Source organism: Blennius ocellaris (assembly GCF_963422515.1).
Source record: "Blennius ocellaris genome assembly, chromosome: 18".
Taxonomy (NCBI): domain Eukaryota; kingdom Metazoa; phylum Chordata; class Actinopteri; order Blenniiformes; family Blenniidae; genus Blennius; species Blennius ocellaris.
The window spans coordinates 14,582,322-14,595,506 of record NC_137667.1 but is presented as its reverse complement, the minus strand read 5'-3'; the positions used below and the strand labels follow the sequence as shown (position 1 = coordinate 14,595,506).

Genomic DNA, 13,185 nt, shown 5'->3' with positions numbered 1-13,185 from the left:
AATAGTGCATAGTTATGAGAGGACTCTACGTAGCTGAGAGCGTCAGGAATCAATGCATGGACTTGCTTGAGCCCTCTTGTACATTTGCATGGCTAAATATAATCTTTATTTAGAAAGTGACCCACTACTTCAGGGGGAGGGGGGGGGGGGGGGGGGGGGGAGTAGCGGGTTAGGGCTCAGTGTCAGGGCAGAAATTAGAAGTAGGTGAGAGTGAGTTGGAGGTTTTAAATCTAGATGTACGTTTATACTGTAAAACCAAGGACCTGAAGATAATTAAATAAGTTTTAAAACAGGCCAAATCATGTCTATCTAGTTTATCATGTCTAAATAGTAACAGTTTAGATTTTGGCAAATGCCAAATAAGTTGCAGTGTACCGAACCCCAACAATCTATTTCATTAAACTTCAACCAAGTCTTTAATTAGGTATTGTATGACAAGGTACATCCATCTGCAGACAATTATTACTGAAATCGAGAACAACGGCTGTTTTTCCTATGTACTGTACTTACACATACACAAACACAACAACATTTTTTCAAGTGAGGCAGAGACTTTTTCTGCAATAGTTAGAGAGGACATTTATTGACTGTAAAATGCATTAGTTGTTGATAACCAGTTTTTCAGCTGTTGATGTGAACTCATTCGAGACACCCTTCATTCAAATGCCAAAAAAAAGAAAAAAAAAATTTCAAAGCCACTAAAATTACAAATGATCAAGTTATTAAACAATGTTTTCCTTCCTGAGAGATTTATCTGGAATGCAAATGAATACAAAATAATAAATTAAACTGGCAAAAAAAAAGAAAAAAAGAAACACAGTACATAAACTATAACAATGAAAAATGTACATACAAATGAGATTAGGATGGAATGTAATATGCAGATGATGAATCACATATTAGCTTATAAAATATTTTCTGGATGATTCTTACAAGAGTGATGAAAACACGCACTCTGAGAAGCTGCTGGAATATTTTCGCATTAGCTAAGATTGGTAAGACTTCACACACTTCCATGATAACATATTGATCGATGAAACCTTCTCGCACTTCCTAATAACCAAGGCGAAATTACGAGGACATTAGTTTCCAGTGCTGACCAAATCCCTCATTTTGCCAAATAGTTCAGGCCACTTTGAATAAAGTGCTGTGTATTTTTGTACAGTTTTGTAATGGATCGCAGCAGAAACATTGATTTTTGGCACGCTCAACTTTGGATCACAAATTTGGCTCCATAAATGCTTTTTATGCTTCTCATACACTGTTTAAGCATGACCTGTACCGAATATCACACTTGCACTAAAATACACTGCTGGTTTGGTCAAACTCAACCATTCATGCACACAAAGTTGGAATTCTTTGAATTCATAATTGAGTGCTAACAGTTTAACCCTCATTTATACCTATTAATAGTTTACAAATTAAACAAAATGTTATAAACGGACTCCGCCGAACTTTACTCTGATGTCTTGTCACACAGTTACCAGAACTCTTCATGAGGTTTTGCTCTTACAAGCATCCTGGATAGCTAATATACATACAAGGCTTATGGCACATTTTAAAGTCATGAATATCATGTCCCAATCCAGCTTCTAGAGCATGAACCATTTAATAAAATACCAACCGTTTACTTGGACATTGATCCTGCAGCAATCACCCCAACAACCAATATTTAGTATATTTTCCAACATATTCAACCGTTCCCATTTTATGCTAATCTCTCCTGGAGATTAAAGCAACAACAGGTTGTATTCGCAAACCCCGAAACAAGCTCAAAGACAATTTGAATCAAACAGTCCGAGCTTGAAATTATTTCACGCCGTCCTCGATAAAATAGTTTAAATAGCACACGTTTTCCCTCCCAGAAACCCTCCAGTCCTCAGTGCTGAGCCTGCCGCAATAGGAGCCAATCTCAGATGGAAAACAGAACCCGCATAACGCAAGTGTCAGGATCTGACAGTCCCGAAAACACACCTCACAGTTATTGAGATTGCTGGAGGACAGGGAAAGCTCCCCTTGGCCCCCAGGCGGCTTCCAGTCCTCTTCAGCCAGTTCCAGCCCAACAAGCCTGTGTTACGGCCACGCCCACTGTTCCTCAAAGCTCTGTTACGATTGGACCAGCCAGCTGTTGGCGTTCTCCAGGTCTGCGTCCAGCTCCTCGTCCTCTTCCAGGGGCTCCTGCGTTCGACGGGCCAGCTCTTGAAGGAAGGCAGGGGGATAAGCAGGGGGTTTGGAGATCGACTTGAGGCCGATTTTTTTCTTCACGAGGTGGAACTGCTTGCGGACAAAGTCGTAGAACTCATACTCGTAGCGCATGTGGTGGTAAAGCACCTGCAGGGCCTCAAGAGTGGGAGTGTGTTTGCGCACTGTGCCCGTCATGTTCCCCATTTTCATGAAGTCTGCAGGAAGAAAACATGTCAGACACAGAGACGAATTCCAATATTTTTATCTCTCAACGAATTGTCGTCTTGTAAAGCTTTGCAATTTTATTTAAAACAAAATGACGGTATCTTATGAATTTGACATGGACTCATGATGACTTTTCTGGCACTTTTGTGATAAGAGTCACTGTCATGTTCTCAGGTTGCAAAAACATGCATAATACAACAGCCAAAACATCCACTAGATATCCATTTTCCAAAGTGCACCTACGAGGACTCTTGAAGATGTCGAGTACTCCAGTAAAGTAATGAGGTAGGAGCCTCTCCAACAGGACCAGGACATCCTCCAGCTCCTCCAGTATGCCGACGAGGAGGTAGTTCTCCAGCACGTTCTGTTTGGCCTTCTCCAACGCCCATACTCCTGGCTCTCTGTGGGGGAAGGAAGGGACATGATCAGTTAGAAATGATGGAAACATGTGCGTTATGAAGAAATGTTATCAACGACTTATCATGAATCCTAATAAAGATCCGCCGATACCTGCACTGTGGATGCTGCCCGCAGAAGTAGGGAATGATGTAGAAAGCTCGAGGGTTGGAGCACTCTGGGTAATTCTCTAGAATGCACACGTTGATGTCCTGAAAGCAGACAAACACAAATAAGTCTATTTACTTCTCATTTTGCTCTGTGTGCACAAATCTCAGTTAAATCAGCAAAAGTAATGACTTCCTTACGCCGCTAGAGGGAGCTCTTCACTTGCATTGTGGTCAATTCATGCTGACTCTCATCAACTGAGAAGCCAAAGTGCTTTGTAGAACAACATCCTGTGCACAGAGATAAGCTCTGCCCCTTCACCTAAACAGCACCCAAAAGAAAATAATATCCTGTAGTTTCGTGTCAGTTTGTGTTGAGCTTGCAAAAAAGAAAGACTGCAAACTGAGGGACTTTTATTATAAAGATGTCCAAACAAGATGAAAAGAGTTTTGTGAACTTTAAGAACAGCCCCTGATTCAACATGGGAGCCATTAAGTAATTGAAGGAAATAAAAGTGGGGACAGATTAAAAACACACATGCAGGAATGAAGGTGATTGGCCACTTCCCAGTGGAACCAGCAGTCAAATCCATGTCAGGTGACGTAAGCCTTAACGGATGGAAACAAGGCCTGAGCAACAAAACATTCGAGCACACGAGGAATGACTCAAACACACACGCACACACGAGGTAAAAAAGTGTTAAAAGATCTGTTGTACTGCAGGACAAAAACATCTAAAAGTGGAAGCAAATCAAAAGGGTAACGATTACGCCAAAGCTTGCCCTTTAGATTTATGCCTCGATAGATTTGTAATGGCTGACTTAAAACAGAGCAATTTGTCAAAGCCAGCGCTGAGGCCAGCGTGGTGCCGCATGGAGATTATTTTGACTCAGACCTTCTGAGAGGACACGGGGTGCTGAGGGGTGAACCGTGAGGGGCCTACAGGAGAAGAACACCGGGAACCCGGGGTCAGCGTTTCAAAAACACACTCAGACGTGCACGGAGGCATAAACCAGAAGATTGTGGGCTTTTTAAACCCCTGTACTTGATTGTATGCGTGTAGAATCATTACATGTAGATGTGCAATGAGCGAGTGCTTCAGCTACTTCGTCCAAGATAATGTCAACTTTCAATATCTGCCACTTTTAGTCATGCTGGTCTGTGATTGGATCAACAATCAAGTCCTGCTGTAAAGACTAACGTGCACACAAAGATGCATTTCTCTGCCGTTTGTCAGCTGTTGTATTTTCTTCACATCACAGCTAATCTAAGAGGCTTACGACATGACAAATCCAGTCAACATTAAAAGTGTTAACAGCCACATCGATAGTTTTTTTTCTTCCTCTTTACATCATTTATCCTGTTAAGATTTATTCGGCCTTCACATAGAGGGGTGATGATGTGAAGATCTCTGCCTCCTGAATCAATTCACAGTAAAGAAAAACAAATGATTTATCCTCATCTAAAACCATGAACTCAAAAAGCCTTTAGGATTACATTGCTATCTGAAACCCTTAAAAATCGTATTTACATAGAAATAAATAAATAGAATTTCAGGGCTGGGGGCAAAGAAACTCGGCAGATTTTACATGTGTTGCGTCGATACAAATCAATAAAATCACACTTTTAAAGACTGAATGATGAATCTAGCCTCTAAATGAAGTGATAATAATGACGACAGTATTATCAAAGGCCCACTACAATTAGTCTTCACATGAGAGAAAGACCAGTAAGTCATTTTTCAGCGGTGTCTACCGTCGCAGCATTGGTGTGAAAGCCCGCATGAATAAACTGGAACGACACATTATTCATTCTTTTAAGTCACAGCTGAATACTGTAGTACAATTGTGTGTCTGATTCGCCAAGCAGCTGCAGGGTCTGTTTGAAGTTCATGACTGAACGCTGGGAACAGGAGTTATTGGTGATCAGTGAAGCAAAGCAATAGAAAGCCTCTTCAGAGAAACCAAAACCAAAGAGGAAAACTGGAACAAAAACTCAGCTTTGTATTTTCTGTCAGTGTGAATACATGTATTGTTGGGTTTTTTAATAGTTAAAATTTTATAAGTCATCCTGTCTGGAATGATTGAAACAATGGGTGCGTTAGTGTCTCCATGGCAATTAACTAGGAGTGAGTTTCTTTGCCCTGAACAGATGTAATAAAAAAAAAACAAACAAAAAAAACAATAGTAGTGGTTCACGCTGTGTGGGGAGACCACGTGCTGCGATTTCAGAGGAAATTCGAGTTATCGGTGCAACTTAAACTTTAATGCAACACGGTCACAGAACATTTCCCAATTGCCCCGTTTACACGCGCAGCGAAGCCAGAAAAGCTCCCAAGGAGACCGTTAGCAACCAAATTAGAAACAGAAAGGGAGAAATCAGCGAGAGCCAGAAACAGAAAAAAAAAAATGTGGACAGGAAGTGACACGTGTGACGGCAGTTCACTGACACACATATCCCATTGCCAGGAAGTCCCTCCTCTGCGTTGCTTCGACACAAGACCCTCATGTCTCCACATTAAGGGCCCTTCTGGGACTCAAGCCACGACTCTTTATATACAACTGCACACAATCAAATGTGCACACATACACAATCACACACACACACATGGGTAGACAATATACGCTTTCTTTGGAAGGGCCCATTAGCATTTCGAAGAGAGCTTCTGTATGCACACTCTGACGTATTGTTCCTATTCTCGCTGTGGATTAGCCCAACCCAGCGCTCACAGCAACTGTAGCAAAATGGACACTAATCTCCACAATGGTCTCCCGTTTCAATGAATGGGTTGCAGACTGAATTAAATCAGGAGTAACCGATGATGTAAACCTTTCCCATGGGACATCTGGCCTTAGTTTTTGCCGAGGAGCATGGGAGCGCTCCGCTCAGGTCAAATAGCATTGAAATCCACAGCAACTCTTTTGTTTTGCCACCTGGTGGCGGCAGAAACAAACCACAAACGCACTTTAATTAGCCCGTTGAAAATAGTGGGAAATGCTTGTTTTTCAGCAGTAATACTAAACTACTACTGAAACATTGGGTATGTAACTATAATAATCACTCCGTTTTTAGAACTGTTTGTGGTTTCTTTCAACTCTCCAGCAAAATATATGTCTCTTTGATCAACTATAATTAATAGTTAAATGCAGATTCTCTGGCAGTGGAGGGGGAAAACGGATTTAGTTATTTTACTGTTTTAGGGATCAGTACTGTAATTAAGTGTTTACCTTTATGAAAAGTCTTTCCATTTGAGTGTATTTTAACTAAACTGTCAATCTTTTTTGTCCTTCAAAACAAATCTGTTTAGGGTTTTCAGTTTATCAGATATATTAATGTCACATGATGAAAAAAGGTGAAGATGGCATATTAAAACAGATTTAGACCAGCAAGACATTGTCCTTTGACAAGACATGACAGACACAATAACTAAAAGAAGAAGAAATTGTAGATTTTTTCTCTTTTGACAGAAAGGAGGCTGTCACAACCCGCAGATGTCTCCTGTTGTGTTGTTGTTTTTGGGCGTGTGTGATCGTAGGCGGAGCAGACGGAGCAGGACGCACACCTGAAGCGGATGAGGAAGCCAGTATTTAAGGACCGGGATTCCAGGCAGTCATCGCAAGATCGTTACGTGTACTCTGCGGTACCTAGACTCTGACCCTCGTGCTCATTGTTTTTTGAGGTTGTTTGCTTCGTGTGTGGAAGCTGCCGAGTATTCTGACTTCTGTGTGTTCTCCCGTACAGTCCCGGTGTGCGCCGCTCCGTCCTGCTCGGAAGATCCCGTCTCCGTGACGTCCGCCTCTGCTTCTCCGATCCCTCGCTACGGACTGCCGCCCCGTTGGAGCGACTCAAAATAAACTTTACTTTCAATTTACATCCCGGACTAGTTGGCGTTTGAATCCTGTTCACCACCATTCCTGACAGAGGCATTTATTTGTCTCATCAATCTTTCACCAGGCATGCTAAGGCATGACTGACATGTGCTGTCATTATGTTTGATTACTGTGGGAATCTCATCTAATCCGACCAGTATTTTTCAATAGTGAGAACTACTGTGTTTTTTCTTTCCAGCTTTAGCAATATACACTCGATTACTTCACAGATATTTCACAAGTTTACACACGTCCGAACATTGTCATATACACACTAACACAAGGTTGATTCACTCTTTTTTTACTTGAGGCAACTAAATTCACAGCATACAAGTGAGCTGGACCAGCGTGAGTTGGTGTTTTGTATCCTCCATTATTGCAGAGAAAGACATGATTCATAATTCCTTGTGACAGCTATGTGCATGTGCATACACTCAAGTGTGTATATATCAGGGGTTTAAGTGACCAGTGCGTGCCTTTGTACATTGTAGTGTACGCGTATGTAAAAAAAAAAAGGGGAGTGGTAACTGACGGAAAATCCAAGTGGACCACAGGAATGTCTCGGCAGCAACACGTGCATCGGGTTCCCTCGGCCCCGGCGAGCAAATTGACAGTGTTCTTTCATTGACACCTCCCGTACGCAGCCAGCTCGGGGCAGGCAGGGTTAACGCACGGCAGGCAGGGGATTTATCCACCGCTAGTCTGAACTCCCGTACTGTTGAAATGGCAGCGTCGGGAAAGCCAAACTTATGAGGACATTTCCCTCTAATCTCCCTCCCACATCCACCAATGAAGCCAACACAAGCTTGATTTTTAAACCCGGGTTCAGTCAGGCAACATGAACTCTCAATTAAGAAATAATGTCTCAAGCCGAATGCTCATCTTGCTTGATCAGTCCGGTCGGCATTAACGCTCACTCTGTTGGACTCAAACTCGTTTCACATTTGACCTCTGACCTCGGTGTAGAAAGCAAACACAAGCCGAAGCTCAAAATCCTTTTCACTTGAGATGTATTCACTGTCTTTCGTTTGACTTTACCAAGACTTGATTCCAAAACCTCTCGTCGTTTCACTTTCCATAACGGCACCTTTTTAAAGATTTTCTGACTTAAAGAGATCTCGTATCGTCAGACTGAAATGATGTGTTTGCTGTAACAAAAACAAAGACAGGTATTGTTCTTTTTTTTGGGGGGGGGGATTTCATTTAGTGTGAGGCATTTTTTCCCTCTCGATGAGGTGTAGTTGCAAGTGTAATCCTAACTAAGAAAAAAAATAAACTACTGAATATAACACAGGTCTTCCTTCTGCTTCTTTCTTTCCATTTCAGTGACACTAAGCACATTTTGCAGCATGCACACTTTTCAGCAGCTGTTTACAAATGCACATTGTTCGTGCAGTCACTGTTTATCCTCTAATACGAGTTAGCATATCACTGCAAGCTGTTTTTGCTGATTATGTAAGCTGCATTGCTGATGTCTCTCTCGTGTACACAAGAAATAAATGCAAGAACATGAGTTCAAAAAAGATAAGAGAAGGCAGATAAAATAAAAAGAACATCTGAGGAAAACATGTATTTACTAAAAATATGCTGTGTGCCCCTTCTGTGTTGAAAAGAAAAGGGAAAAAAAGGCTACATGTGCATCAAAATCGTAATTGGCAAAACTCGAAGATCGCACAAGAGTGAACATCACTGACAGCTGAAATTAACCCTTACATATTATTATTAACTCCTTGCATTCTAGAAAGAATTAGATTCATTGTTTTTCTGAAAGGAGGTTTTGGTCCCCAAAAGTATAGGTCATGAACACATGCATGCACACACACACACACATACGGGTCACAGGTAAAAGCAACACGGCCTCCCCCCGCCTCCCCATAACTGTAGCGAGGGGCCCCCGTGGTCTGCATACTTTAATAACTCAACTCACATGGTCTGAAACTCCAGGGAAAGCAGTGCGATACTTAATTACACCCAGTCAGACTCAAGCCAGAATGACATTCACTCCTCTTGCTTGCCCCTCACTTCAGTACTCAGCTCACAGACACCAAAAGAATCGACTTTTCAGGATTTGATTATTATTATAAAGTGTCAGTCGGGATCACTGTTTTCACCCGAGTCCTTATTTTTTAGTTTCTAATAATTTGAATGTTGTTTATCTTATATTGAGGGGGAATTCCAGTCCCACATCATGCTCAGGACTGCTAACTACACCATTTATGACCAACTCAAACTATATTTAAGTTTCTCCACCTCTCTGGGAAATATACACAGACATAAAAAAAAAAAAAAAGGTCGTTTGAAAATGGTATGCTGTGTAAAATGTGAGATGAGCCGCTTTCGGTATAGTGCTCCAGGGATAAATATCTCTGCAAGGCAGCTGTAGGATACCAAGTTTCTGATGTGGTGACTCAGGTCTCTAATTGGAATCATAATCAGATTTAAATATTGGGTTAAGATCAGGCTCCTACGGCCATACAATTTCCAATCCTCCCTCCGAGCAACATCACATGTGGAACATCTTCAAAGAAAGCAGAGTGGCTTCAATATTTTGCTTATATTATTGAGTTAAAGAATTTGAAGATCGTTTCAAGACATTAACAAACAGAAATACACAGTTCTTTAAAAAAACAACAAAAAACAAATCTGGCTCACAAATGTCAGTGGGATTATTTTCACTTTAGGATATAATGTCGTGGAGCAAAAAGCATCATTACTGCTGCTGTGCTCAACAAACATTCCTGAGTCTATATGCCTCTGTAATTACAGTCTCCATGATGGCGACACCAGAATAAGACATCAGTACACAACACTTCATTTCATGCCTCAGCTAAGCATCAGGTTAGAAACCCGGCTGGCCTGGAACCAGAATCCTGCACTTGCAAATGATTCAGTCATAAAATAAGCTGCGTATTTATGACAAACACTGAAAGTTTAGTCGCATTTCACACCGTAAGCATCTGTGGGATCAATTCAGCCAAGGCCAATAAAGACTAAATAGACTTGTGTGCCCTTGGGGGTTGAGATGGAGGACAGATAGCAGAAGAAGGCTCAAACATAAAGTGTCATTTTGTGGCCACTGGTATTCTTGGGATCACAACAACATTGTAACCGAATGCGGTGTCTCGGCACAAGCCACAAGTCACAGCTGCAGTTTACAAGTGTGTGGTTAGAAGTGCTGAAATTCTGCTGATGCTGGGGGGGGGTGAGTAACTAAGCATAAAGTACACAAAAAGAAAGGAAATTTGTTCCTCACAAATGTGGCGACATTTAAATGGGAAATAAACAGGCGTGCCTACAGCTTGAGCTTTTGGCTTTAAGGCTAAGATGACAATCTTAAGTGAGTTAAGATAGGATTTTAGGTCAGTAAATTTCACGTAAATTAAAAAAATTTTTGTTGCTGCATATTTTCAGTGCAGAGCAGACAATCTTTCAAAGTGCAGTTTGACACAAATGGAATAATGGTTTAAAATCCTCAACCCAACCCAACATGTTACTACCGGTTTTCACTTCCCAGTCAGTTAACCATGGATGAATACAAACATGTGTTAGTTAGCCTTAAATTACAATCTTTAACTCTCGGGAAGTTGATTCATCAACTGTAGCGGGTTAATTGTTCCAGCAGTTTACAGTTTGAAGCAGTTTGGCAGAAGATCCGGACACACAGCTTTAAGTAGGAAATAAAGAAAGAGCGAAGGTTGGCTGTTTCAAGAAAAAAAAAAGCAAACTCTAGAAGTTCTCACCAGGTATCGCTCGTCATCTTTCATCGATGGAGTTCGGATGAGGTGGTTCTGCTCGCCCCGCCAGTCTCCGAAGCGACGGAAAAAATAGTTGGAGACGAACCGGTTGATGGGGTCTCTGATGATGTTAATGTACACAGGTTGCTCTACCCTGAACCTGACAAGCAAACAAACAAACAAACAAACAAACCAAAAAAGAAAAATCACTTCAGACCTGAATATTTAAGACTAAAGCAGTCGTGTTGTTGGTCGCTGCATCGCCTTACCGGGTGAAGTTGAGATAGTGAACATGTCGTGTGTAGAGGTACGGCTGAGGGATACTTGTGATGTTCTTCATGAGATCCACCTAAAAAACAACACACACACATATCCAATTGATGAGCCTAAAAAAATCTTCTGAAGGTAATTCAAGGTTAGATAAATTAACCAAAGCTATGCAAATGTAATACATCGGAAGGAAACTCATATAACCCCAATCTTGAACACAGTAGAAATAATGTAATTACTGTATTAGATAGCAACAATACAAGACCTCATGACACCAAAGTTAAAACTATGTTCCTCCTGTACTTTTAACAATGTCTCATTGCTTTAAACACAGACAAGACAGCAATTATTTCGAAAAAGTCTGAATCACCAGGTGTGACACTTGATCTGGTGAAATAACCCAGAATAATTAGCACTTGGTTCATAAATTCACATATTGGAGTTGAATTCATTGCAACTGTTTTGTTCACCTCACAACACCCATTACCACAGATCTAGTCTCCCTACAGGCATGTTATTCTCAAGAAAGCTAAACTTTCTGAAGCTGTTCTTCCAAGTTTCTTCATCCCACGGGCCAACAGTAGCCAAAATAAACTCAGAGCAATATCAGAGTAAAGTCAGATTCACTACGGATCTTTTGCATGAGCTCTTTGACTGAAGGCCATGCAACTGAATCCTCGTTCTCAGACATTTCTCACATAAATGGATCCAGATTGGAGTAATTGACGATGTGAGATTCAGACACATCCAACTCACAGATGTAAAAAATAGACCCACAATCTAAATAAAAAAAAAACGAAAACATAATAAATCTAGATAATAAAAAGTCAAGTTCTTGTTAATCTTTTTGTGACTTTCCAACTTGGAGAGACTCAAAATGTCTCTCAGTGTTTTGTTTATCTCTTAATGCTTCACAGAATCTTCACTGAGTTCAGATTCTTAGGTATCCCCAAGCATTCGGGTAGTTCTTTTAAAAAAATTATTATTTGGAAAGCACTTCATTGGTTTAAGTTATAATGTAGGACTTAGACAAAGACACAACCCTTTACAACAGTGATTTCCAACTGGTGGCCGGCAACGCCAAAAGAAGGCCGCGGCTCTTTATAAGGCGAAAATTATTGTTGCGGTTTGATTATTCACATTTCTTAACAGTAGGTGGCGATAATCCCTTGCAATGTGGATTGACAAGTGCTATTTTACACTGTAGAAAAAGATTGACAAAGTTGGTTTACATTATTCACACTCAATGAGCCACAATCATATTATATATGAATTATTTCATGAGGAGGACAATGGAGTAAAGAAACGTCTGCATTTTCTAGCATGTCAAAGAATGAAGCCATCAAAACTGAAGTATCATGAGGATATTGGCTTTTCAAATTTGTACAAAGATTAAATATATTTCTATATATAAATCCAACTCAGTTAATTGAGCATTAAATGGATCACTTCTGTGTATACATCCCATCGTGTGTGTTGGTACACTGTAATATTGTATTAAACTATCTGGTGTAGTTCAAATCATTTTAATTCATTGACATGGAAATATTTACTAATATTTTTTCCTGATCTGTGTTGCTGCTTGGGGCAACAGTGACTCCTGACGTCAGACCAGTTGAGGATCACGGCCTTACCAGACCTGAAGTTGCTGCCAATCTTAACTGAAACAAAATAAACGTGCGTTCTGACCCTGCAGCATATCAGTCGTCAGTTTTAGGAACGATATAGGGATGTATTGTCGGAGTCTGGAGCGAGAAAAAGGCTGGCGCACAAGGCTAACAGCAGGTGACAGGCACGAATCCTGCAGGGGCAAAGTTACACTGGAAACATAAGCAAACACACGGAGAAGGAAAACGTCTGAACACCACATGTGGGGAATTAAATCTCCCTCTGTTGTCCAATATGACACTCAAGGACAAATCAGAGCCAAATAAACACGGTAGAGAAGTCATACACATAGGAAGATGAAGAGGAGGGTTTATAAAGTTGAAAACATCCGGCTCCAAAGATCTACTGTACATGCTGCAATTTGTATTCTGTGATTTCTCGTTGACTGGCCAGTCTTTTCTTTCTGTACGTTTCTCATCTGTTATGCACCTGAGAGCTCTTTTAAAGAGCTGAAGACTTGGTAACTAGGTGCCTCTAAATTTGGTGCGTCATTTAATTTAATCTTTCAGTATTACTTTCCAAAGTCAACCATTAGCTCACACTAGTATTCATCACACACAAGCACACAAATGACATTAATGAACTTTGCCCACCTACACTGTATAATATTTTCAATAGGCTATCCTGACAAAGACTCTCCTCTGTTTAAACATTTTTAATTAAATTATACATATATATAATCAATTAAGGGTGTTTTTTTTTTTTTAAAGAATAATGCAAAGCAATTCCTGA

The 13,185-nt window shown here is 40.7% G+C and overlaps 1 protein-coding gene across 1 annotated transcript in view; it reads right to left on the bottom strand.

The window, feature by feature from the left end:
• Positions 1–229: 229 nt before the first annotated feature.
• usta (uronyl 2-sulfotransferase a) overlaps positions 230–13,185 on the bottom strand; it is a 49,418-nt gene continuing 36,462 nt past the window's right edge. Inside the window, exons 4-8 of the mRNA XM_080513810.1 lie at positions 10,785–10,864; positions 10,522–10,675; positions 2,920–3,017; positions 2,653–2,810; positions 230–2,399 (exon numbers count right to left, since the gene is read on the bottom strand). Coding sequence (XP_080369936.1) covers positions 2,107–2,399; positions 2,653–2,810; positions 2,920–3,017; positions 10,522–10,675; positions 10,785–10,864 — 783 coding nt within the window. The 3' untranslated portion in view covers positions 230–2,106. The remainder of the gene's footprint in view (positions 2,400–2,652; positions 2,811–2,919; positions 3,018–10,521; positions 10,676–10,784; positions 10,865–13,185) is intronic.